Source organism: Microcaecilia unicolor, chromosome 2 (genome assembly GCF_901765095.1).
Source record: "Microcaecilia unicolor chromosome 2, aMicUni1.1, whole genome shotgun sequence".
In the NCBI taxonomy this organism is placed as follows: domain Eukaryota; kingdom Metazoa; phylum Chordata; class Amphibia; order Gymnophiona; family Siphonopidae; genus Microcaecilia; species Microcaecilia unicolor.
Window position 1 is genome coordinate 576,343,474 of NC_044032.1, and position 24,749 is coordinate 576,368,222.

Genomic DNA, 24,749 nt, shown 5'->3' on the forward strand with positions numbered 1-24,749 from the left:
AATGAGCATGATGTATACTTGATTGTGGTCTTTCTTTGACGTTTCTGGGACATAGTCCACCTGGCCCTATCCTTATGTTCCAACAGCTGGAGTTGTCGAAGCTCACTCCATTCTATTTGTCTTCTCATCTGTCCAGTACTATCCTTATGTTCCAGCCCATCCTAACCCAGATTGCCGTATATGAGACGCAGACCATATAAATCGGCCCTAGTTCATAACTGGCATTACCATCTAAGCGTCACTCGACACATCCACACACATGCAGCCATTTAAGTTTAGGGTTTTTTTTTTTTATAACTTCCGTTTTCTAATTAAAGATCCTCTGTGTTCATCCCATGCCTTTTTGAGTTCCATCACCATTTGTGTCTGTACCACCGCCTTAATGGAGACTTTTTGCATCTGTGCTGTTAAAGCAAAGAGGAGTAGGAGACAGCACTCAAAGAACTTGGTACTTGGTAAGTGAGAGGCTGGCACAAGTGCAGCGTACACTTCCGCGGGAACCCTGCAGAAACAGCGTCCATCCCCGCGGGTACCCTGTAGGAACGGCGTCCATCCCCGCGGGAACCCTGCAGGAATGGCTTCCGGTGCAAGTCTCTAATCATAACTTCTCAGTGACCATCTGCTGGTTGAATTGTATAATCCAGCAGACTTGAGTCATATTTAATAAAGGACAAACTAGGTTTTACCTGCGAATTTGCTGAAGGAAAGCAGGTAAAGCCTAATGTTTCCCTATATATGACACAAAGCTAGGAAAAGGCATTGCCTGAATATGTTGGAGCTGATTTGATCTCAATTCCTTAGCATTAGTAGCAGATGAATCCAGAAACTGGTGGGATGTGGCCATCTACCAGCAGGTGGAGAGAGATCACTGAACTGAACTCAGTGTCATAGGATTATCGGCTCCTTAGTCAGTCAGTATATCTCTATCCCTAGCAGCTCTTGGATTCTGTTCTTTTGGAGGGGGGGGGTGTTCCTGTTTTGGATTTACTGACTCAGTTGAGCTTGGGGGTGTGCATCTGTGCAGTGCCCCCTTGTACCTGGTCCCTACCCCACCCCATGTTCCCCTTCCCTCAGTGCCCTTTGCCAGTTTGCCTTTTTTTTCTTCCTCACAGCTTGGACATTTGCTTGAAAAAAAACACCTCAGGCACTATTCAGCAAAGCAATTGGGCTGGACTATTTGTTTTGGCCTACTTGGGGGCTATTCTGAGCGACGGAGACCGGGATGGCAGGCACACCTATCTCAGTGAGTGTCCCTTTAAGAGTTTTCTTGCTGTCAGGTTATTCGGCTGCAGCATGATATGGCAGTAGAGGCCGTTAAAAAGATGTTCCCACTGCGGCAAGCGGTGGTCAGTGGCAGGCCTCTGCCAGGCTGGATAAACGGAGGCCCTATCAGGACAGTTCTACCCGTGCTACTGAGCCGGCATTTTCCTACTCGGGAACGCCGAGTGCGCAGCCTCACGGTAATTTTCCCGCTGGCATGGTTTTGGATGCAGAGGCTGCGGTTTTGACGCAGCGTTCACAGTCTGGCTCTGTAATTCTCCTAGATCCCATGCAATGTGGGCTGCTAGTACTTCTCTGGTTAGCTCGGGCTGAGTTGTCTGGCCCTAAGGGGCGCCATGAAGTCATTTTCTTCAGATTTTATATTGCTTCTCCATCAATCCTATTTGCTGAAGAGATCCTTTCAGCACTCGCAGCCTGTCTCAGGGCCCACGGATCCTTTGGGGCAGGCTGCACTGCATGTGCTTGCAGATCCAGTTCAGAAGAGGTGTCGGATAAACGTGTCTGAGGTGGGGTTGTTTGGCCCCCCTTCCCCCTCGCTTGGGAATCTGCCTTGTCAGTAGATTCTCTGCATCCTCCGGCCTTACAGAGCTGGAGGATGGGGAATTAATTCTGGAGGCACCAGATGATTCCACAGCTATACAGTTGCCTTCCTTAATCATTTGGGCTCTTGAGGCTCTCAATATCTCGATCCAGAGGTTCAAGCCTTAGCAGCCATCATTGAGGGCGAATTTCTGGTGCATGAGGCTATTCAGGAGCTTATTACTTCTCAATGGACTACCCCTGACCTTGGGTCGAAGGTCTCTAAGGTGATGTCTCGCCTTTATCCCATGTAAGCAGAACATCTGAAGAGGTTTTCCTTGCCCAGGGTTGATGCCTTGGTTGTATAGGTCACCAAGAAGGCAACCCTCCCAGTGGAGGGGGGTGGTGGCAGCCCTTAAAAATGTCCAGGATAGGAAGCAGACACCTCCTTTGAAGGTCTCATTTGAGGTGTCTGCTCTCGTTCTCCAGGCTGTGATTTGTAGTTTGTACGTGGCCAGGGCGTACCTTAGCTGGATGCAATAGTCTGAGGAGCAGGATTCGGGGTCAGCTTCCAACCGAACCTCCCAATGATGGGGTGCCGGTCCACACTTCGGTGGTCAGGATAGGGGGCCGGCTGGCTCTCTTACGAAGAGTGTACCAAGGTCACCACAGATCAGTGGGTATTGGACATTATCAAAGACAGTTATAGGTTAGAGTTCTCCGCTCCCGTCAGGCGGACACGCGGACTTCAGGTGCGGCTTCTTGACCCCGGGGCCTGCGGCTCAAACTTCCCAATGATGGGGTGCTGGTCCACTCTGGACAGGATAGGGTGCCGGCTGGCTCTCTTAGGAAGAGTGGACCAAGGTCACCATGGATCAGTGGGTATTGGACATTATCAGAGACAGTTACAGATTAGATTTCTCTGCTCCTGTCTTAGATTTTTTTTTGTATTGGAATCTCCGTGCCATGCTTTTTCCAAGATGCAGGTGGTCAATTCACCCTTCAGTCCCTGCTGGAACTGGGGGCTGTGGTCCCAGTGCCCTCTCACAAAAAGAGTGTGTATGTGTGTGTGTGTGGGGGGGGGGGGGGGGGTTACTCCATCTGTTTTGTAGTTTCTGAGCAAGGAGGCCCCTTCCGCCCGGTGTTGGACCTCAAAGGGGTGAATCACTTTCTAAAAGTCGGACATTTTCCGCATGGAGACGCTGAGGTCTATTCTGGTGGCTGTACAGCCGGGGGAATTTCTTACAGCCTTGGATCTCAAGGAGGCCTATCTACATATTCCCATTTGGCTGCTGCACCAGCATTATATTCGTTTTGTTATTTGGGCCATCATTTTCAGTTTCAGGCCCTGTCCTTTGGTCTCGCTACAACTCCTTGGACCTTCTCCTAGGTCATAGTGGTGGTGGTGACGTTTCTGCACAAGGAAGGGATCAGGATGCACCCCTACCTCAGCAACTGGTTGATATGGGCGGCCTTGGAGCAGGAGAGTCGGTTGGTCACTTCCAGGGTAATTGCTCTTTTGCATTCCCTAGGGTGGGTGGTTAACTTCGCCAAGAGTCACCTTGGAGTATCTGGGGGTTCATTTCGACACTGCACTGTTGGCATTTATGCAGGACGGTCTACAAAAAGGCCTTACCTATAATTCTCTCCTGGTTCAGTTCACAGCTCTTGTCTGTTACAGGGAGTGGGGTTCCCCTCTGGTGTCCCATCTGGATGTGTTATGTTTCTTGAGAGAGGTTAATCACCTCAAGCCTCCGTTACGTTGGCCTATTTCCAGATTGGAACCTTAACCTGGTAAAAATTACTGAGGTGGAAATAGGTGAGCGATGCACAAAAAAAAATCATGTACAAATGATCTGCACGGACTTGTACTTTGCAGCTCAGTAGGGAAGTCTGTCAAGGCATGCGCAGAGCAGTCAATCACTAGGTGTGGCTGCTCTGCACATGCTCTGTATGTGGATTACCCCCAGGCAAGAAGTCCATATTAATAATAATTCTGGGAACAGAGGTTATTTTTGATAGGGAATCCTGGGAGGCTACACCTTTCTAAAGTGCAGATATGCTTACCACAGCACAAGAAAGCCCTCCGATAAATGATGGCTGATGCAGAAGAGTGCACTTTATGGTGTGTCCTGGGAACATAGTAGATGATGGCAGAGAAAGACCTGTCTGCCCAACAAGATAAACTCATATATGCTACTTTGTGTATATCTGACCTTGATTTGTATCTGCCATTTTCAGGGTACAGGATTCCTTTATGTTTATCCCACACATTTTTGAATTCTGTTACCGTTTTCATCTCCACCACCTCCCCCGGGAGGGCATTCAAGTACCACACCACTCTCTCCGTGAAAAAATACTTCCTGAAATTTTTCTTTAGTCTGCTTCACGTCCTCTAGTTGTACCGCCTTCCCATCTCCGGAAAAGGTTGGTTTGCGGATTAATACCTTTCAAATATTTGAACGTCTGTATCATATCACCCCTGTTTTCCCTTCTTCCAGGGTATACATGTTCTGATCAGCAAGTCTCTCCTCATACGTCTTTGTAAAGCAAATCTCATACCATTTTTTGTAGCTTTCTTTGCACCACTTCAACTCTTTTTACATCCTTAGCAAGATACGGCCTCAGAAGCTGAACACGGTACTTCAGGTGGGGCCTCACCAACAACTTGTACAAAGGCATCAACACCTCCTTTCTTCTGCTGGTCACACCTCTTTCTATACAGCCTAGCAACCTTCTGGCTACAGCCACCGCCTTGCCACACTGTTTCGTCACCTTCAGATCCTCAGATACTATCACCCCAAGATCCCTCTCCCCGTCTGTATATATCAAACTCTCACTGCCTAACACAGACGTCTCCCATGGATTTCTACTCCCTAAGTGCATCACTTTGCATTTCTTTGCATTGAATTTAATGCCAACCTTAGACATTCTTCTAGCTTCTGCAGATCCTTTTTCATGTTTTCCACTCCCTCCGGGGTGTCCACTCTGTTACAAATCTTAGTATCATCTGCAAAAAGGCAAACTTTACCTTCTAACCCTTTTTGCAATGTCACTCACAAATATATTGAACAGAATCGGCCCCAGCACTGATCCCTGAGGCACTCCACTACTCACCTTTCCCTCATCCGAGTGAATTTCATTAATCACCACCCTCTGGCGTCTGTCCGTCAACCAGTTCCTAATCCAGTTCACCACGTCGGGTCCTATCTTCAGCCTGTCAAGTTTATTCAAGAGCCTCCTGTGGGGAACCGTGTCAAAAGCTTTGCTGAAGTAGATTACATCTATAGCACGTCCATGATTCAATTCTCCGATCACCCAATCAAAGAATTCAATGAGATTAGTTTTGCACGATTTACCTTTGGTAAAACCATGTTGTCTCGGATCTTGCAACTTATTGGCTTCTAGGAAATTCGCTATCCTTTCCTTCAGCATCGCTTCCATTACTTTTCCAATAACTGAAATGAGGCATACCAGCCTGTAGTTTGCAGCTTCTTCCCTATCACCACTTTTGTGAAGAGAGACCACATCTGCTCTTCTCCAATCCCACGGAACCTCTCCCGTCGCCAAGGATTTATTAAACAAATCATTAAGAGGACCCGCCAGAACCTCTCTGAGCTCCTTCAATATCGTGGGGTGGATCCCTTCCAGTCCCATGGCTTTGTCCACCTTTAGATTTTCAAGTTCTTCATACACACTCTCTTCTGTGAACGGTGCTATATCCACTTCATTCTCATATGTACTTTTGCCAGTCAATCGTGGTCCTTCTCCAGGATTTTCTTCTGTGAAAACAGACCAAAATTATCTGTTTAGCAAATTTGCTTTTTCTTCATCTGCATAGCGGTTCGCAGCATCTTTCAGTCTCACAATTCCGTTTTTAGTCTTCCTCCTTTCACTAATATACCTGAAGAAATTTTTGTCGCCCCTCCTTACATTTTTAGCCATTTGTTATGCTGCTTGCACATTCGCCAGATGTATCTCTCTCTTGGCTTCTTTACTAGTGCTACCTTACAGAAAGACACGTTTGCACCAGATCCATGGAAGCAAAGCTCAAAGCACGTCAGCTGGACTGGCACAGCCCTTCTTTTTTTTTTTCATGTCCTGCTTGTCATTTAACTATCCTGACAATGCCCCAGATTTGGAAACCAGCAGCTGCTGCCTCTTTACAGGACAAGCAGAGGACCCGGGCAAGAGCCATTTGTGTATGGAGATTTTTTTTGTTTATTTTTGTTAGTGTGTGAAAGCTGTGTGTTCCACACACTGCTTTCATACACACATGAAGCTGCCCCCAGCCTTCGAGAGAAGGAGATGGAGCTGCGATGGAGGAAGAAGGGTGGAAGCAGAGGCAAGAGAGGCTACAGCTGCTCTAGACCTCTTGTTAAATTTTGATTGTGAAAAGTAGGTGGGCCTTTCTATGCATCGTTTACACACAGCTGTACATTCCTTGGAATGCTCATTTGAATAGTAATTAGCTCATTGTAGTACATTAGCATATGATTCCTGTTAGCTGCTACTGTGGAAGAAGAACAGCCCACAGAGCCCCTTTGTGCATTCATCACTGGATTCCCTGCTCGCTAAACAAACCTGAACCAGTCAGAAATGCATGTTGCTGGCCTGGTAAGTTTTTGTGCATCGGGGCCTGAGTTCAGTTCAGTGATCTTTATCTCCACATGCCAGTAGATGGACACAACCCACCAGTTTATGGATTCTTCTGCTGCTACTAAAGAAAGTTTGGTATAAATAAAATAAAGAAAATTATCAGGTAATACATAATTTTTCCTTTTGTAGTGAACTGAATATTCATGAAGAATGCTTCATAACACTGACAACCAAAGTCAACTCAGGCAACAGTAATGTATAAACTCCTCCCTGCCTTGGTTACAGAATTGATTTTCAAGTTCTGGAAGTTGAGACTAACATTTGTTTGCTTATTTACTTACAAATTTGGTATACTGTGCTTTGTTGATCACATTAGGGTGGTTTGCAATATGGTCTAACAGACCTGCCAAGTCTCTCGCATTCAGCGGGAGACTCCTGCTTTGGCGGGTCATCTCCCGCCAAAACATGCGGCGGCGCTAAGCTCCCTCCATTTCCAGCCACTGTTGGAAAAAAAACTAACAAAAAATTTTTTTAAAGCAAGCGGGGCACCGCAGGAAGCCTTTAGGCATTGGCTTACTGCTCTGCAGCTGCTCCTTTCTCCTCTCACGTCACTAGTGCTGCAGCAGGAAGTTGAGATCGACTTCCTGCTACTCTGCGCTCCTCTGGGGACAGAGAGAGGAGAGAGGAGCAGCTGCAGAGCAGAGAGCCAATGCCTGAAGGCTGCCTGCAGTGCCGCACTTGCTTTTTTTTTCAATTTTTATTTTGTTAGCTCTTTTTTTTTTTTTTTTTGGCGCGGCCGCTGCTGCTCAACAGGAGAAGCAGCAGTGGCCAAGAAATGAAGATCTGGTGGAAGGAGGAGCGGGAGGCAAGAGGTAAAATAGAGTGGGGAGAGAAGGCGGGGAGATGAAGCGAGAGGCAGGAGATAAAATAGAGTGGGGAGAGAATGAGGGGAGATGGAGAAGGGCTGGAGAAAGAGAGAAGCTGCTGGTGATAAGGATGGGGAGAAAGGGGGGGGATCCTGGCTGAGATCAGAAAGAGGGAAGACACTGGAAGGAAGAGTAGGGAGAGAAACAGAAGAGACATTGAAGGATGGGGAGAAAGCAGGGGAAATGATGAATGTAAAAGGGTAGAGAGAGAGACACTGGAAGGAAAGAAGGGGAGAGAGAGAGACACTGGATGGAAGGATCGGGAGAGGGAGGTAGATGGATGGAAGGATGGGGAGAGAAAGAGGGGAGATGGATGAAAGGGGGGAGAGACTGAAAGGATGTGGAAAGAGAAAGGACACAACAGAAAAGGGTAGAGAGACACTGGATAGAAGGAGGGGGAGAGACAGATGGAAGGATGGGGAGAGAGAGAGAAGACGCTGGATGGAAGGGTAGGGAGAAAGAGGAGACACTGGATGGAAGGATGCAGAAAGAAAGAGGGGAGACACTGGAAGGATGGGGAGAGAAAGAGGAGAGCTGGATGGAAAAGGGGAGTGGTGAAAGACTGGAGAATAAGAGGAAGGGGCACGGGGAGAACAAGGGTGAGGAAAAGATGAAAAATCCATAGGTAGATGAAGTAAAAAGAAGGAAATTAAAAAATGGATAGCAAGAATGAATTAAATCTGCACAGAGAGAGAGGCAGAAAAATATTGAAGAAAACTAGGAAAAAGGAGAGAAAAATGACAAATGGCCAGGAAACCCTGGCAAAAGAGTTGAGAGAAGACGAAGGAAAGCAGAATCAAGAGGCTGGGAGCAACACAATTGGGAAAAGTAAATGGCCCTACAACAAAGGTAATGAAAATAATTTTATTTTTAATTTAGGATAAAGTAATATGGTAGCTGTGTTAATAAAGTTTCAGAGACCAATATTTCCTTCCTCGGGTCAGGAGAGGATACCATAACAGCATTATACTGACCTGAGGCAGGAGGTTTTGGCCTCTGAAAGCTAATTGAAAAGGGTGTTAGGCTATTAAATAAATTATTTTCTGAAATGGCTGTGGGTTTGAGGTGTGCCAGGGGGTGGAGCCATGTAGAGTGGGTGGAGCCAGTGCAAAGTGGGGCGGGATGTGGGCGTGTGCTACAATCTCCCTCTCAAAAATTGGGACCCCATGGCAGCTGTGGTCAAGTCAAACCTTGTCAAATTTTCTTAGGATTAAGGAGCCAGTGACTGAGACTTTTTTTTTTTTCAATTTCCCTTCTCCTGTCACCTCAAGGCTGGCCAGCTGGAGGGGACTGGAGCAGGCAGGCCTTGAATATGTATAAATGCTCTAGGCACCATGCAAGCCAGCTGCTCAGTTCCTCTTAAGGAACTGATAGTCACTGCCCTGGGGAGCAAGGTAGGGGAATTAACGTAGTGAGAGAGGCAGGGAAGAAAGTTTTGGGAGTGTCATGGCATCTGTGGCTGCTCCCCCCCCCCCCCCCACCCCCATTCTGATGCTTATGCCTCACTTCATCTTGCCCTCAACACCCAGGAGGACAATCACTGCCTTCACCCCTCCCCCCAGCCAAACCAGGCACCTACCCTGTGCACCCCCCCCCCCCCCTTAGCCTTTACCCCAGCATGCCAGGCTCGCAGCGACCCACCCCCTTCCCCAGCCTGTAACCCACCAAGCCAGGCAACTTCCCTCCCCTCCCCCCCTCCGTCCCTATCCCTATCCCCAGCAAGGCAGCCTACCTCTCTCCTACTAGCCATCAGAGCTACCTGCTACCCTGCTGACAGTAACAAGATTTCCTCTTCCAAGCATGGTGTGGCTCTGTGCGAGTCTGAGCCACCTACTGCAGGAACTCTCACACTTGCCTTGCCAGATTTGAGAGCAATGTGAGAGTTCCTGCATTGTGTGGCTTGGACTTAAGCAGGGCCTTGCAACACAAAAATGCAGAATTTCCTGCTTCAGCAGTAGCAGCATGAGCCAAAAATGCTTTTAAACCAGCAAAATATCCCAGGTGCCAGGGACAAATTTCTAGTCACCATGGTGACCTGACGCCTGGGATTTGTCAAGCTCTGATCTAAAGAATTAATGGTATATGGGATGAGGGAAACATCAGCACAGACTAACAAGTACAGGACCTTCAAGGAGGCGAGCATGTGAGTTGCCAGTGGTCTGCCGACCAGCAAAGAGCGCTTCACTCAAATATTGCTCCTGCTTTCTCTCATGGACCCACTATTTATCAGTATGAGGGCTCGTGTCTAAAAGATCATGAGAGTGTTTGAAGGCAGCAGCAGCGCTTAACTGCTTCCTACCAGTAGAAACTTGCCTCAGTATCTTGTTCTTGTGCTGGCACTATACCACAATACCTGCAACAGTGGATAGGGAAAGATGGTGCTAAAGAAGAGAAAGGGGAAACCAGGGGCTCAGACCAGAAGAGGAGTGACGTGGGAATACACAGAGCGATAATATGGTTGAGAAGCTATAGAAGGACGATGAAGACAGTTGCAAAGAGAAATGTTACAAGAGGAGAGAAGAACATGGAAAGAGAAAGCAAAGCCCCAGCGTCTTGTTACTGTTGCTGGCACCAGCCTCTGTATGAAGGGCATCGTGATGTATTCATACCAGTTTGTGGTGCCTATGAAAGCACTGAATTTCCTGTTGGCTACTTCTCCCCCTTCCCATTTTTAATACCCCTTTATTTTGATATTATGTTTTATTCTGAATGCTAACTGTGAAAAACTAAATCCAGTTAGCATTGTGTAGCTCAACGACTTTCATTGGAAAGCTGTGGGCTTTTAATGAGGAACTTAGGTTATCCCCTAGCATATCCCCTAGCAGACTATTTAAGACACAGTTATGCTATTGATCTCTGTACTGAATTATGGTATTCTGATTTGCATTCATATAAAAATCTTAGATATAAGAAGCATTGATCTTAGTTTAGTACTAGAAAATATTTTCGAATAGGCAGGTAACAGAATGTTCGTAAGCAGTCACCTAAAAGCTACTTGGGCAAAAAACATTGACACACAAATGTGGCCTCAGCAGTTTGGATTCTGGCATTATCTTTAAAAAGCCTGAGATAGACTTGACTTTAGAGGGAGGGAATGGGTAGTGGAATGCTGTTCCTCTTCAGTATTCTCTTTACCTTTCTTATCTCCTCTGTCCTTGTTAAACACCCTCCTTCCTTAACATCGCTAACAGATCAATCCAGAACTTGTGGATTATGTCTGTCTACCAACAGGTGGAGTTAAAGAATACGAACAGAGCTCTGCCATAAAGGACACTGCAGCTGCCTCAGTTCTGTATTTCTCTATCTCCAGCAGATGGTAGAAGGTAACCTGTACAGCTCTTGGACTTCTTCAGACACAAGTTCCTGACCTAGTTCTTGGTGTTTCAGTTGAGTCGGGGAAAGGTAAGTGGTCCTGTGGCCCTTTTTTAGGGGTACATATGATGGTGCCAGGTACCCCCCACACACACAACACACACATTCCCTTTTCACTTTGTCCTCCTGTCTCCTTTTTAAAAAAAAAAAATATATATATACAGTAGAGTTTCAGTATCCAATATACTTCTGTGACGTCATTGCATTGTCATTGAGATGCACACAGGCTTCTCGTTCCTGGCATCACATGTATTTAAAAGGCAGCAGTGCTAGGTAAGATTCTTGGGCACAATTACGTTTTTAAACTTTTTTACTGCTTCCGCTTTTGAAACAGGCATTCAGTATACTTCCATTTATCCCTTATGCCCATTTTATCCCTTACCATAGCATATGATTAATGTCCCAAACATCTATATAGAAAACAGGATTTTTGAACACACCATCTGGTGCATGGGGATTATCAGATTAACTGCCTCTCACAACCATATGAACAATCTTGTTCTATCGCTACAGGCGAAATGGTGTGGTGCAAATCCTCATACAATCCCCTTCCTTCTTTTTTACTTATTTTTGCATCTTTTATATCCCAAAACTGTGCTAATTCGCAAAAGTATATAAATATATTACTTCTTGACATTAACTTATCTTTAAAAGGCAGCAGCTTAAAGATAACAGGGTTGCATTTCAGATTCAAGTTTAGTCTTCAGTTCCTGTTCAGGAAGACTTCGTGTTCAAGTTATTTTTTCACTTGGATTCTTCAAGAGTTTGAGACAGTTTGTGTTACAGTGAGCTGCTGCATTCCTCTCCCCTCCGTTTTACGGGGCTGGATTGAGATTTAAATTCTGCCGGCACTCCCTCCCCGCTTCGTGCGGCTGTAGGGCAGCTTTGTACCCCTCCCGCTTCGGCGGTGTTAGGGTCAGTCAGCTCCTCCCGCGGTTGCGGTTGCAGGATAAGCCAGATCCCCCCGCATCGGCGGGTGTGGTGTTCCTCCCCCCGCTCCGCGGGGATGAGCTGGACGGATTCCCCTCCCCCACTTGTGTGGGATGAGCTGGGTTAATTCCCCTCCCCCGTTTCGGCGGTGGTGAGCTGGGCAGAGTGTCCCTTTGTGGGTGTAATTCTCTAAGTGCTGAGTCCTGCGGATGGAGCTTTGATATCGACATACTGAGGAGTTTCCGGCAGCACATGACCACATATAGGGAGGCAAAAGGATTGCTCTCTATCTCCACCTGCTGGTAGATGGACACAACCCACCAGTCTATGGATTGATCAGCTATGATTAATGGAAAGAAAATTATCAGGTATGATACATAATTTTACCTTACGGTTGTACCTCTTTACATTGTTGAGTTTTATAAAGGAGGCAGGAGATAATAAATTATTTTCTCCAGTAAGTTACACTGCTCGGTTATGGAAATACTAAATTGAGGCAGCTACATAGAGTCCTTTATGGCAGAGCTCTATTTGTACTCTCTATTTCTACCTGCTGGTAGATGCACAAAACCCACAAGTTCTGGACTGATCTTTTTAGACTAAAGGAAAGAAAATTAGCAGGTAAGATCTAATTTTCTTTGTGGACTACTGGGTGTGCTCAGCATGTATGGGGAAGAGGGCTAGTGTTATACCTCTCTATAAAGCTTGCTCAAGCTGCTGAAGGCTGGTCAGCCTGCAGCTTGACCTCTCACAGACTGACTCCTTGATAAGCTCTACCTGGGCTGTGCTTGCAGATCAGCCTTGCATGAGCCTGATGTCTGGGTAAATCCCACCCTACACCTCAATGTGGTGAAAAGCACCACTACATGCTCTTGGATCTGTCTCTAGCAAAGGGAGAGGCAGGGCCAAGCTGAGGCTGCAGGTGGTGGGGGGAGGGAGGGAGAGTAGGAGTATATTCTCTGTGATTGCATCTTGCCCAACAGTTTATTCCTTTTAACTCTTATCTGAGAAGGAATAGTAGTTCTAATGCTGGAAGCATGTTTTCTGTACCCCTGCATCGCTTTCCACAGTTGCCAGGCATGGGCCCACCAGGAATATCCCGATTTCCAGATAGAGTACCCTAACACAAAGCCTGTGCTTGCTCAAGGGTCCAAGATGGTGGGCCCGTTCTGCTCATATGCAACACAAAAATACTATAATATTTAGGCTGGGTTTTATTTTTTCATTTATATTTCCAGAACAATATACCACCATTCTTTCACCTTCAGTTTATTGTGCAGATTTAAAAAAAACTGCACACAGCACGCATTCATCTGCATTTTTCTCTCTCTTCTATTTCATGATCCATTCATAATTGTGCTTTTCATGTTAGTAAGGATGGGATAGAAAGTTGACTGGAAGCAGTGTTTGGGTGAATATTTGTTTTATTTCTTTATTGGGATTTCTTAACTTTATGAAGAGATTCACTATTCTGTTGAGATTGGTGGTATGAAATAGTGGTAATCATCATTAGAGGCACATTTTCCATTTGATCTCATCCCAAAAAAGGTCAGACTTCAAGAAATGTGTATTCATCTATTTCTGTATATCAAATATTTTACACACACTTATGAACTGCAGTATATAATGAGATTAGAGAATGTTCATGTTGTGTATTTGATTTTTGCTTGATCTGCATAGTTGCATATTGAATGAAACAACACAATTTCATGTTAACCTTATTTTCTTTTAGGTTGGTGATAATGGAGATCCAAAAAGCATTCCTAATAGAAGTTTCTTGGCCAAAAACATATCCAGAACTGCACCAACCATATCTATGAATGCTTTCTTCAACAATAGTATGTAAGTAGTGTGTTTACTTTTTTTTCTTTTGTTTCTGCATCTTAAATTTGAGCAGACTTTGGTTTTGAAGGTAATAAATGACTTCTCCTAAATCCTGCGGGCCAGTTGATGTGATGAAATGTTTGAAAGCCAGTGGAGAGAAACTGCGTACCTGCTTGCAGTGTGTCAGTTTACAACATTTTAAAATCTTTATTCTAGCATCTAGGCTGCACCATCCTGATTATTGGGTTGTATCCGCTTCCTGCCTGCAGGTTTGAGAGAGAACTGACTTTTCCCAGTGACAGCGTCAGTATCGAGGCTGGTGCTCTGTGGAAAACTTCTGTATTTTCTATACTTCCAGTGGATGATAGGTGTGCAGGCTGGTGCATCTCGTTCTTTGCCTATCTCCCCCATCTATGCAGGTTATGGCTACACTGCTTGGTTGAGCCTAATGGCCCTTCCTCTCAAGTTTGGCATTAAAGATGTCCACATGTTCCAGTCTTGAGGGCTCTTTTGTGCTTTTTTTTTTTTTTTTTTTTTTTCTGTCCTTGCTTTCAAGTTCTCAGTTCGCAAACCACAGTAAATTGATGTCAGGATCATTTGGTGATTATAACAGTATGAAACATATAAGTTAAGACCCGCATGGTTCATCCAACCTGCCCAGCAAGATATATTGCATTATAGTATATGCTATAAGTTAACATATGCCATACCTGATCTTGATCTGTTATTGCAATTTTGGGGGCACAGACTGCAGAAGTTTGCCAGGCACTGGTCTTATTTCTGAAACTACTTGAGTTTCCCTCGAAGTCCACTCCAGCCCATCTAGCCAAAATCAGGACACCGACCTGGTAGAGCGCAGAGCATGGCTCTGCAGCCTTAAGTCATTGCCATGGGCAATTTAATTGACATGGCTCACAGCTTGAACTCCACATTATGTAACCATTCTCAATAAGATTGCTAGCTATAGAAACCTTAAGGAGGTGCTTAAAGATTTCATCCACTCCTTAGTAGTATAAGTAGTTCCTAGCAGGCCTTGCAGAGAGGTATACGTTTACTAGGTGGGGCAGATTGTAATAGCAATGCCCGGTAGAACCTAGAGAGACATCCCTGCCCGGTGCTTCCATTCATGGCCCACTCCAAAAAGGTCTCTTCTTGTCCCAGCTCATTGAGGGCACGACTATGGATAAAGTCTAAGGCCTCTCTATAGTGGAAAAAAATCCCAAGGTGCCAAACCAAATTTCTCTGAGTTCAGTGAAGGCCAGCACTTTCCCATCCTCCACCAATTGGCCCAGGCCCGATACCGGGGATTCTGTGCACCCACAGGGAACCCCTCGTCGCCATGATAGGGGTGGCCCAAAAATACTGGTGCCCTTTTAAGTGAAGGCCCTGAGCCTGGATCCAGTGATATAGGGTGAGTTGTAAGTAGGGATTAGCAACCCTGGCAGTGGAGTGGGGATCCACGGGAGCTGTGCACACAAAGCAGGAAGATATGGGCCGCGTTCAGTCTCCACCCAGCTTTTGTGGCCTTCTCTGTGCCAAGCTAAAAGGATTTACATACATAAGAACACTGAGTAGCCATGCTGGGGTAGACCAAGGTCCATCTAGCCCAGTATCCTGATTTCTAAACAGTGGCCAAGCCAGGTCACAAGTACCTGGCAGAACCAAGCTAGCAACAAAATTCCATGCTACCAATCCCAGGGCAAGCAGTTGCTTCCCCGTTTCTGTCTCAATAGCAGACTATGGACTTTTCCTCCAGGAATTTGTCCAAACCTTTTTTTTAACCCAGATACGCTAACCACTGTTACTACATCCTCTTGCAAGAGTTCCAATGCCATAGCGGAGAGATTAAATTAATTATTTGCTTCGGTCTTTACCGAGGAGGATTTGGGAGAGATACCTGTGCCAGAAATGGTATTCGAAGCTGACAAGTCGGAGAAACTGACTGAAATCTCTATAAACCTAGAGGATGTAATGGGGCAGTTTCACAAATTGAAGAGTAGCAAGTCTCCTGGACCAGATGGTGTTCATCCCAGAGTACTGATAGACTTGAAAAATGAACTGGTGGAACTATTGTTAGTAATACTGTATGTAATTTATCTTTAAAATCGAGTGTGATACTAGAAGATTGGAGGGTAGCCCATGTACGCCGATATTTAAAAAAAGGTTTCAGAGGAGATCCGGGAAATTATAGACCAGTGAGTCTGATGTCGGTGCCGGGGCAAAATGGTAGAGACTATTATAAAGAACAAAATTACAGAGCATATTCAAAGCATGGATTAACGAGACAAAGCCAACATGGATTTAGTGAAGGGAAATCTTTCCTCACCAATCTATTACATTTCTTTGAAGGGGTGAACAAACATGTGGATAAAGGTGAGCCGGTTGATATTGTGTATCTGGATTTTCAAAAGGCGTGGCAATACATGTCCTTAACCATTCATTGAGTGAAAAAAATTTTCCTCTTATTTGTTTTAAAAGTATTTCCATGTAAATTCCTTGAGTGTCTCCTAGTCTTTGTACTTTTGGAACGAGTAAAATATCAATTTACCTCTACTTGTTCTAAACCACTCAGGATTTGCATGGGTTGGTTAGAGTTAGTAAAACATTGTCTGCAAAGAGCAGAAGCTTAGTGTGGACCGTCCCACTCTGAATACCCTGAATATCCCCAGTTTGGCAGATCTGATGGGCCAAAGGTTCCAAGGCAAGAGCGAACAGGAGTGGTGAGAGCCCATCCCTGACGGGTTCCTCTATGCAACTCAAAACTATCCATACAACCCCCATTAATCTGCAAACAAGCTAATGGTTTGGCATAAATAGTCTTAAGGAGAAAGCAGCACCCGCCCCCAGGACCCTCCTGACTCCCCTGCCTACATAGTGTGGGTGCCCCCCACCATTAATACTGTTAGTCTTCATCAAACCTGAAAGAAATTGACACTCCAAAATCACTAAATGGCTATAGAACACCACAAGTAAAATACAAAGCAAAACCACCGTAGTACAGTGTTGAAGTCTTCACAATGTACGAGGACCACTCATTCAGCATCATCTTGTATGGTAGGGGAGCCATCAGTGCTACGCTGTAGCCTTTTCCCTTTCTGGGGACCCCAGTGCCAGCACTGAGATCACTGGGGGGAGGGGGGTTGGAGTCCTCGAGTGTCACCCTGATCGCTGTCCTCTGTGGCAATGAACAGCTTGGCTTCCTGCAGCAATGAGCGGGCCTCTGCCGGTGGTGTTACTTTGTGTAGAACATTACTGAGAGTAGATATAGGCCAAATGGATAATGCCAATGGTAGTGCATATCACGAGAGGCTAGACAGCGAGTGATGTCATGGAATTCAAGCTGTTTCCTCATCATCAAAGCAGACATGTCCGAAAAGAGTTCCACTTTGTAGCCCTCCCATAGAATACGGTTGACCTTCCGCACTTCTTGCAGAACTTGTTCCTTCTGGAGGAAACGTAAGAAGCAATCCACAAGATCCTGGGGTACTCCCCGATTCTCGAGCTCAAAGCCCGACTGACCCACTCAAAGTCAATCTCAGGCAAGACACTCTCTGGATCTGCCGCCAAGATGAAATGGTGGCAAATATTCCTCCATTAGTGCTATCTCCTGCACTCTGATACTTAAGCTTGTAAATTGTTACAGTGTGCTCTGTTTTCCCCATTCTCGATCTTTAACTCCTCTTGCTTAGCCTCTAAAGCTGTACATTTTTCTTGTAAGGTCAAATCTGTATGTTTTCCTTGTAAGATCTCCATCTCACCATCATGATCTATCACTGTATTCAAAAACATTCAGTTTATGGCCCATATCTGCCACTAAGATTACTCACATTGTGGTGTAATTCTTGTTTGAGAGCCTGCTTGGCGGCTTTCAGTTGATCAGACCAGCCTTGTAATTCACCATGTCCCGCAGGGCGGGCATCTTCTTCATCCCCCGTAGCACCCTGGCTTCTCCCAATTCATGGAGCTCCACGTGCTGTGGCTTCATATTGCTGGGAGATTGCTCTGAAGCTGTTGCAGCTTGATAAGTGCATCAGTTTTCAGTACTCGAGCTCGTAAATTGTTAAGGCGTACTCTGTTCTCCCCATCCTCAGTCTTTTAGCCTCCAAAGCTGTACATTTTCCTTGTAAGGTTTCTAGCTCACCATTGTATATATCATTCTCTCTTAAAAAGCAATTAGTTTATGGCCCATATCTGCCACCACTTTACTAAGATTACTCACATCGTGGTGTAATTCTTGTTTAAGAGCCTGCTGGGCGGCTTTCAGTTGATTCAAACCAGCCTCGTAATTCACCAATCGTGCAGGGCGGGTGTCGTCTTCTTCCCCTGTAGCGCTCTGGCTTCTCCCAATTCATGGAGCTCCACGTAATGCAGCACCATATTGCTGGGAGGTTGCTCCAAAGCCCTCAGATCAGGCTTTCCTTTTCGACTAGCCATGCAATGAATGTAAACCACCACACATCCAACACGATTGTTCGAGGTCCAAAGCAGGCAGTACCTTCGGGGACCCAAGGCTGCATACCTGAAATAAAGTAGTAGTAGTAAATCAAGCTGGCTTTATTTAGTATTACAAAAGAGAATGAAAGAAAGGGTTAAAAGTCTTAAGAAGGAAAAATATATTCATTCTTAAGGGAGCATGAATCACAAGCACTCACAATCTAGGCGTCAGGAAACAACGCTCAGTTCCCTATTACTGCGCAGTTACATATAACTACATTTTGTTTCTGCATACGTGCATCCTGTACAAGGTGTTTCCTCCAAGCCTGTTCAAGCCAGTTCTATATCAGTGCCTTATACATTTCTTTTGTTCTTAAGCTTAAAGCTTGTGATCTGTTACAGGAAACACTAAACCACAAGCTCGCCCTGCCGTTAGCCTGTGTGCTGTGCCCTTTTTTCCTGAAGCATCTCTCAACATCTTCCCTCTTGATAATTGTTTACAGTTATCACAAAGGTTTAAGGGAGTGTTGTCTTAGCTTTCCAGTCATTGGCTGTCTTAAGTTGCAGGCCTCCCAGGATCCTTCAGCTGGATGGGAATCCTGAGCCTTTCTTACCCGTCGTTGCCATACGACCTCATGGAGCAAACTGGTCGGCAAGGGTAGAGGTCAGTTGGATGGGGGGGGAGGGGATTATTAGTGGGATCATGGAACGTTAATGGAATGAATGATCCAGGAAAACGAAGCATTATCTATTGAGAGTTAAGAAGGCTCAAGTGGGACCTAATTTTACTGCAGGAAACTCACTTGTGCAAAAGTTACCCATGTGCTACATTTTAGGGGATACAATGAATACTACTCCCACGAGGATCTGGGGGGGGGGGAGCAGGGTGGACTAGTGATTTATATAAGATCCCTTTGTTAAAGAAGAGACCTATCTGGATGCCACGGGTAGATAGATGCCTGGCAGTTAGAGGTCGCCTGGGAGGTCAATCAGTGACATTCATTAATCTGTATGCCCCTAATGTGGGTCAAGGGGAGTTCTTTGAATCCTTGCAAGACAAGCTTCGTGACTTTATTGTTGGGCATGTGGTTATGGGTGGGGACTTTAACACCAGACCGTTGGATCACTCCAGGGGAGGCGGGGGGAGGTAGTCTAGCTCATAGAAGAAAACTGATGAGACTGGCCCATGCCCTAGATCTGCTAGATGTCTGGAGGTTACAACATCCAGGGCAACACACTTAACACTTTTTACTCCCATGCCCATAAGATATATACACGTATTGACGCACTTTGGTGTGGATGGGCACTCTGGGGCCAAGTGAGGGACTCAGGGATTGGGAGTATATACGCTTTGGACCATTCCCCGGTATGAGTACATTTAGAGGGCCTACAGGGCGAAAAGAGACACACTTTCTGGAGACAAAATGAATCCTTGCTAGGAGATAAGGAAGTTGGCAATGATATATGTGAAGTGATACGTAACTACTTGCTCTCTAATGATCTGGGTGGTGTGTCGGATGGGATGCTGTGGGATGCTCTCAAGACAGTGGTGAGGAGATACCTGATTAAATGGGAAGCGTGAAGAAAAAGGGAAAGTAGAACCCAGGAATTGAAGCTCTGTAAGGAGCTGGTCCAATTAGAGACTTTACATCAAAGGGAGAGGAACCCTGGGGTAGAGACCCAACTGTCAACCTGTAGAGGGGCCGTGCAAAATTTTCAAATTGCCCAGATGGAATTTCATAGACGCCTGGCTCAGCAGCGATTTTATGAATTTAGTAATAAGGCAGGAAGGATGTTGGCCTGGCATCTAAATAGGCATCAAAACCTGGCCACGATAAACAAAATAAAGAGACCCGGAGATAAACTGTACTTCAGGGGCAGTGAAATTACGGACCAGTTTGTACAGTTCTACACTGCTCTATACTCAAAAAGAGTGGAAAGCTCCCAAGGAGTAATTAGTGAATACTTAGCAGGGGGAGGTACGAAGAAGATATCCCTAACGGAAAGTGAGGAGCTAGAAGGACCGATCAGGGGAGAGGAGATAAAGAGGGTGATAAAAGGCCTCAAGGGGTGTAAAGCTTCAGGCTTAGATGGTTACACTGCAAAGCTTTATAAGCTATTTGTGGGTGAGCTGACACCATTATTGATGTGGGTGGGGAATGCTTGCATCTCAGACGGCTCATTTCTGCCGAGTATGCATGAAGCGGGGATCTCGGTGATCCTGAAGCCGGGAAATGACCCTACAGCGTGTGGTTCGTACAGGCCTATATCCTTGCTTAACATGGACATTAAGATTTTAGCTGATCACCTCAACAGGGTTTTGCCAAAGTTGATTCATGAAGATCAATCAGGGTTTATCTCTCGTAGACAGGTGGCGGATAACATTCGGAGGACCCTACATATACTCTGGGGTGCGAACGAACGAGCAGACTCTCTAGCCCTGCTGACAACAGACACTAAAAGGCGTTCGATAGGGTTGAGTGGGCATACTTATGGGAAGTATTGGGATATATGGGATTTGGACCCAAATTTATCGGCTGGCTCCGGAGTCTCTGTGCAACTCCAGTTTTACATCTAAAAATAAATGGAGGTTGTTCTTCACTCTTTTTGATCAGTAGGGGAATGAGGCAGGGATGTCTACTCTCCCCTTTACTGTTTGCCCTGTCTATTGAACCTTTTGCTAGTAAAATACGAGCCACTGGCGATATCAGGGGAATTTGGCTTGGAGGGAGAGAGCATAAAATTGCCCTTTTCGCTGCTGACATCCTATTTTATGTCAATGCACCACAGCTGACTCTACCTATTATAATTCAGGAGCTAACTAATTTTGGGAAATTCTCAGGATTTAAAATAAACTATGATAAATCGGAGTTTATGGGAATTACAATTACTGATGTAAATGAGGGGAGGCTGCTGGGGTCATTTCCGTTCCGCAAGGCTGGCAAGAGCTTCCAATACCTGGAGATACATATTCCCAAAGACCTGACTAAACCATACGCCCTGAATTATACCCTCTTGATTCAACAGCTTCGGAGAGAGATGAGGGGATGGCAGGAGAGATGGCTCTCTTGGTGGGGCAGGATTGCTGCAGTGAAAATTAATTTTTTACCTAGAGTGCTGTTTCTGTTTCAATCCTGGCCGTTGCTGGTACCCTGGAGCGCCTGCAGTCAGAAATTTCCGGTTTTGAGTGGGGCAGACGAACGACGAGGTTGGCTAAGAGGGTGATGTGGGGCTCGACGACAGAATTGGGAGGGAGGGAAGTGCCCAATTTGGAGTGGTACTACTGGGCTGTACAGTTGAAGTTTATTTCAACTTGGAAACGGGGAACCCAGTCCTCTATTAAAGCTTTAGAGCACAGCTTTGTGGGTAGCTTCTCTCTTGATGCTGCTCTCTGGGCTTCTCTCTCACAGCATGAATATAAACAGCTGACTACTAACCCATTTATATCCCACTTGCTATCACTATGGAGCAGGCTGAAAATTAAGCTGAGGAGCTCCCGAACGCCATCCTCTTTTGCACACATCTTACAGGAACCAGGCTTTCAGGTGAGTCTTAGGTAGGGGACATACATCTCCTGGGTACGTAAGGGACTGATTAGGTTCCGGGATCTTCTAGATAGGGGAGAGATGCGTTCGTTTGAGGAACTGAGAGAGGAATATGAGCTGCCCTCGTCAGATCTTTTCTCATACCTACAAGTAAGCACTACCTTTCGGGCAGGGGGTGGTTGAGGGCAGACCCGGATGAGAGTGAGCACTTAGAGAATCTATGGTCCTCTATGGGGAAAATTAGACGAGTCATTACTCTTTTCTACCGACTTACTAGAGGGGATGAGTTTGTTAATTTTTTATATATGAGGGTATGGGAAGAGGATTTGGGGTGTGAAATAAGTGTTCATGAATGGAAAGCCATATGCCTAGAAGTAAAGAAATCTTCTATATGTGTTCTGATCAAAGAAAATGCATTTAAAGTCTTAACGCGATGGTACTACACATCAGAGCGACTTAAAAAAATGTTTCCAGGGGCTGCGGATCTCCCAGAGCGACTTAAAAAAAATGTTTCCAGGGGCTGCGGATCTATGTTGGAGATGTGGCGAAGAGACTGGCTCTTTCCTCCACATCTGGTGGTCTTGTTGCCGAATACAGGAGTACTGGCAGGGGTTAACTCAGCTGGTGGCGACCACTCTGGAGGTTGAGTGTCCCTGTGAACCCAAATGGTGTCTCCTTGGATGGGGGAACCGAAGAGCCTGAAATGGCAAAAAAGACTTAAGCGACTTTGTTACACTGCTGCGAAGTCAGTTTTAGCGGCCCATTGGAAACAATCTAATGGGTCTACTGTTTCCACTTGGTTGGTGAATGTTCGTGTTGGGGGAATTGGAAAAATTAACTGACCGCAGGTTGGGAAAGTTTGATCCCAAGACGGTTGAGTGGGTTCATCTGGATGATTTGTTGGGGAATGTATCGAGAGGAGGGGGGTAGGAGGATTGTAAGTGTGGGGGGGGGGGGAGTGGGGTGGGAGGGGGGTAATAAAGAAGGGGTAGTTGAAAGAATATATACTGAGATTGGCTCAAGAGGGAACATGATAAGACAAGATTAGTTTGAGATTTCTACTTTTCTCTCTTTTGCTTTGATGTAACCTTCTTAAAACCTTAATAAACATTTATTGTGGAAAAAAAAAAGAAGAAAATGAAATGACAGACAGGCCTTTCTTTCATAACATAACCTTCGCTACAAGGCGATACTAACAATGGCTCCGAAGTTCTATGTTATACCAAAGGATCAGTGTGTATTTTATTACAGCTGCAGTGCTTTGATGGGCATGGGTGTATGGGAACTTCTGCTGCTTGGAGTTTTCCACAGAGCATTAGCCCTTATACCAGTGGTGTCACTGGGAAAAATCCATTTCTCTACCTCCCATCTGCTGGGGGGAAGGGGATACAACACAGTAGTCAGGATGGTGCAGCCAGACTAAAGGAAAGGAAATTAACACATATGACTGACTAAATGTCACCTTCTTTGGAATAGCTTTATTTGATTCTGCATCAATTGTTCTGTCACTTTTGCAATTCCTTACAGATCCCCTGCTATAAAGCAAAGTATATTAGTTAAATTACTGGAACAAGTTGAAGCTAATCTAGGCACTGCCATGACGTACACGTTGTTTGAGTATGCCAAGGATAACAAAGAGCAGTTTATGCAGAACCACCAGCCTTTTAGTAATACTCTGGTGAGTGTGCCATGGCTTTTATCCTCTCTTTAATTTTTTTTCTTGATGCTTAGAGTTTTGTGGTATGTGTTCCCATTTAGTTTGAGACCTACTGAAATCTAGTTTCACTGTCTTGCTTCTCTCCAGACATCCCTAGGAAATGAGAGCTCAGCTGAAGCTCCCAATGCAGGCTCATCAAGTAAGAAAAAAGAGAAAAAGGAGCAGCTGTCAAAAGCCCAGAAACGAAAGCTAGCAGAGAAGACAGGTTTGTTTGATTATTTATTTATGACATTTATATCCCGCATTAGCCTGAGTAGAACTCAGGTTCAATGTAGCTTACATAACAATTAGAAAAGCATGAACAGGTTCAAAATATATTAACAGAAAGTAAAATACATCATATAATGTTAGACCAGTAAAATTTGAGTTAGGAATAGATGTAATTAAATACTAGATCTGTTCCTAACTCAGTTTTACTGGTCTAACATTATATTGTGTCACTGGGACAAAAGCTCATATGGCTCGATGATCAAAGGTAAATGCAGGTGCTAGAAGCCACTAGCGCCCTCATTTACCTGCGCCCCCATGATCAGCGGGCAAACAGCGGGATGCAATAGCTGTGCTTGTATTCCGCCCTTATGATCAAAGAACAATGCTCTGATCATAGATTCGTAATAGAGCCTTAAACCTATGCCAGCTCAGAGCGCTTCTTTCAGATCTCACCCTCCTGCTGAAGCACTCCAAGTCTGTCCAGTGAGAGGCTGGGTCAGTCTGACTTGGCTAGTCTTTGTTGTTGGTCTCTGGTTGCACTCCCAGGAACCAGTGTTGCCAGGAAAGTATACAAAGGCACGTTTATTTGAATTCCCCTGTTTTATCACATGAGAACAACAGTGCTATTTATAGAATAAATCAGTTTTCTGATTTATCACCAGAAGAGTTCAAAGCTATTTACCTACAAAGCAAAGCTGTTAAACTTCCAGAGTATGTAAAAACTTCTACAAAAGAAGCAGTTTTACCTGCTAGATTTGACTGGAGGGACAAGAAATTTGTGACACCAGTGAGAAATCAGCTGTCATGTGGAGGCTGTTGGGCTTTCAGCATTGTAGGTGGAATAGAATCAGCTTCCTCCAGTCCGTCTGTTCCAGCTTCCTCCAGTCCGTCTGTTCCAGCTTCCTCCAGTCCGTTTGTTCCAGCTTCTTCCGGCTTGTTCCAGCTTCCTCTAGTCCGTCTGTTCCAGCTTGTTCCGGCTTGTACCAGCTTGTTCCAGCTTGCTCCAGTCCGCCCTTGTCTGGGTTGTACCAGCTTGCTGCAGTCCGTCCATTCCAGCTTGTTCCTGTCCTGCTCCAGCTTGTTCCAGTCCGTTTGTTCCAGTTTGTTCTGCTTGTCAGTCCATCAGCAACCAACCTACCTACCAGCAACCAACCTGCCTGCCTGCCTGTCCATCAACTTGCCTGCTTATCAACCCACTAACTACCTCCCTGCCATCTAGCCTGCTCAACCACCTAACTGCCTTCCCGCCTGTCGCCTGCTTTCAAGCCTGCACAACTACCTGACTGCCTCCCCGCCTCCCGGCTTACCAGCCCATTAACCCACCTGTCTACCAGCTCACCCATCACCTGCCTGCCTCCTTGACCATGGCCCCTATACACATTCTCTTCATCG

At 45.5% G+C, this 24,749-nt stretch overlaps 1 protein-coding gene across 1 annotated transcript in view; it reads left to right on the forward strand.

The window, feature by feature from the left end:
- RWDD4 (RWD domain containing 4) overlaps window positions 1-24,749 on the forward strand; it is a 76,390-nt gene that overhangs the window by 11,123 nt on the left and 40,518 nt on the right. The window contains 5 exon segments of the mRNA XM_030191513.1: window positions 13,360-13,386; window positions 13,388-13,424; window positions 13,427-13,469; window positions 22,958-23,108; window positions 23,235-23,352. Coding sequence (XP_030047373.1) covers window positions 13,360-13,386; window positions 13,388-13,424; window positions 13,427-13,469; window positions 22,958-23,108; window positions 23,235-23,352 — 376 coding nt within the window.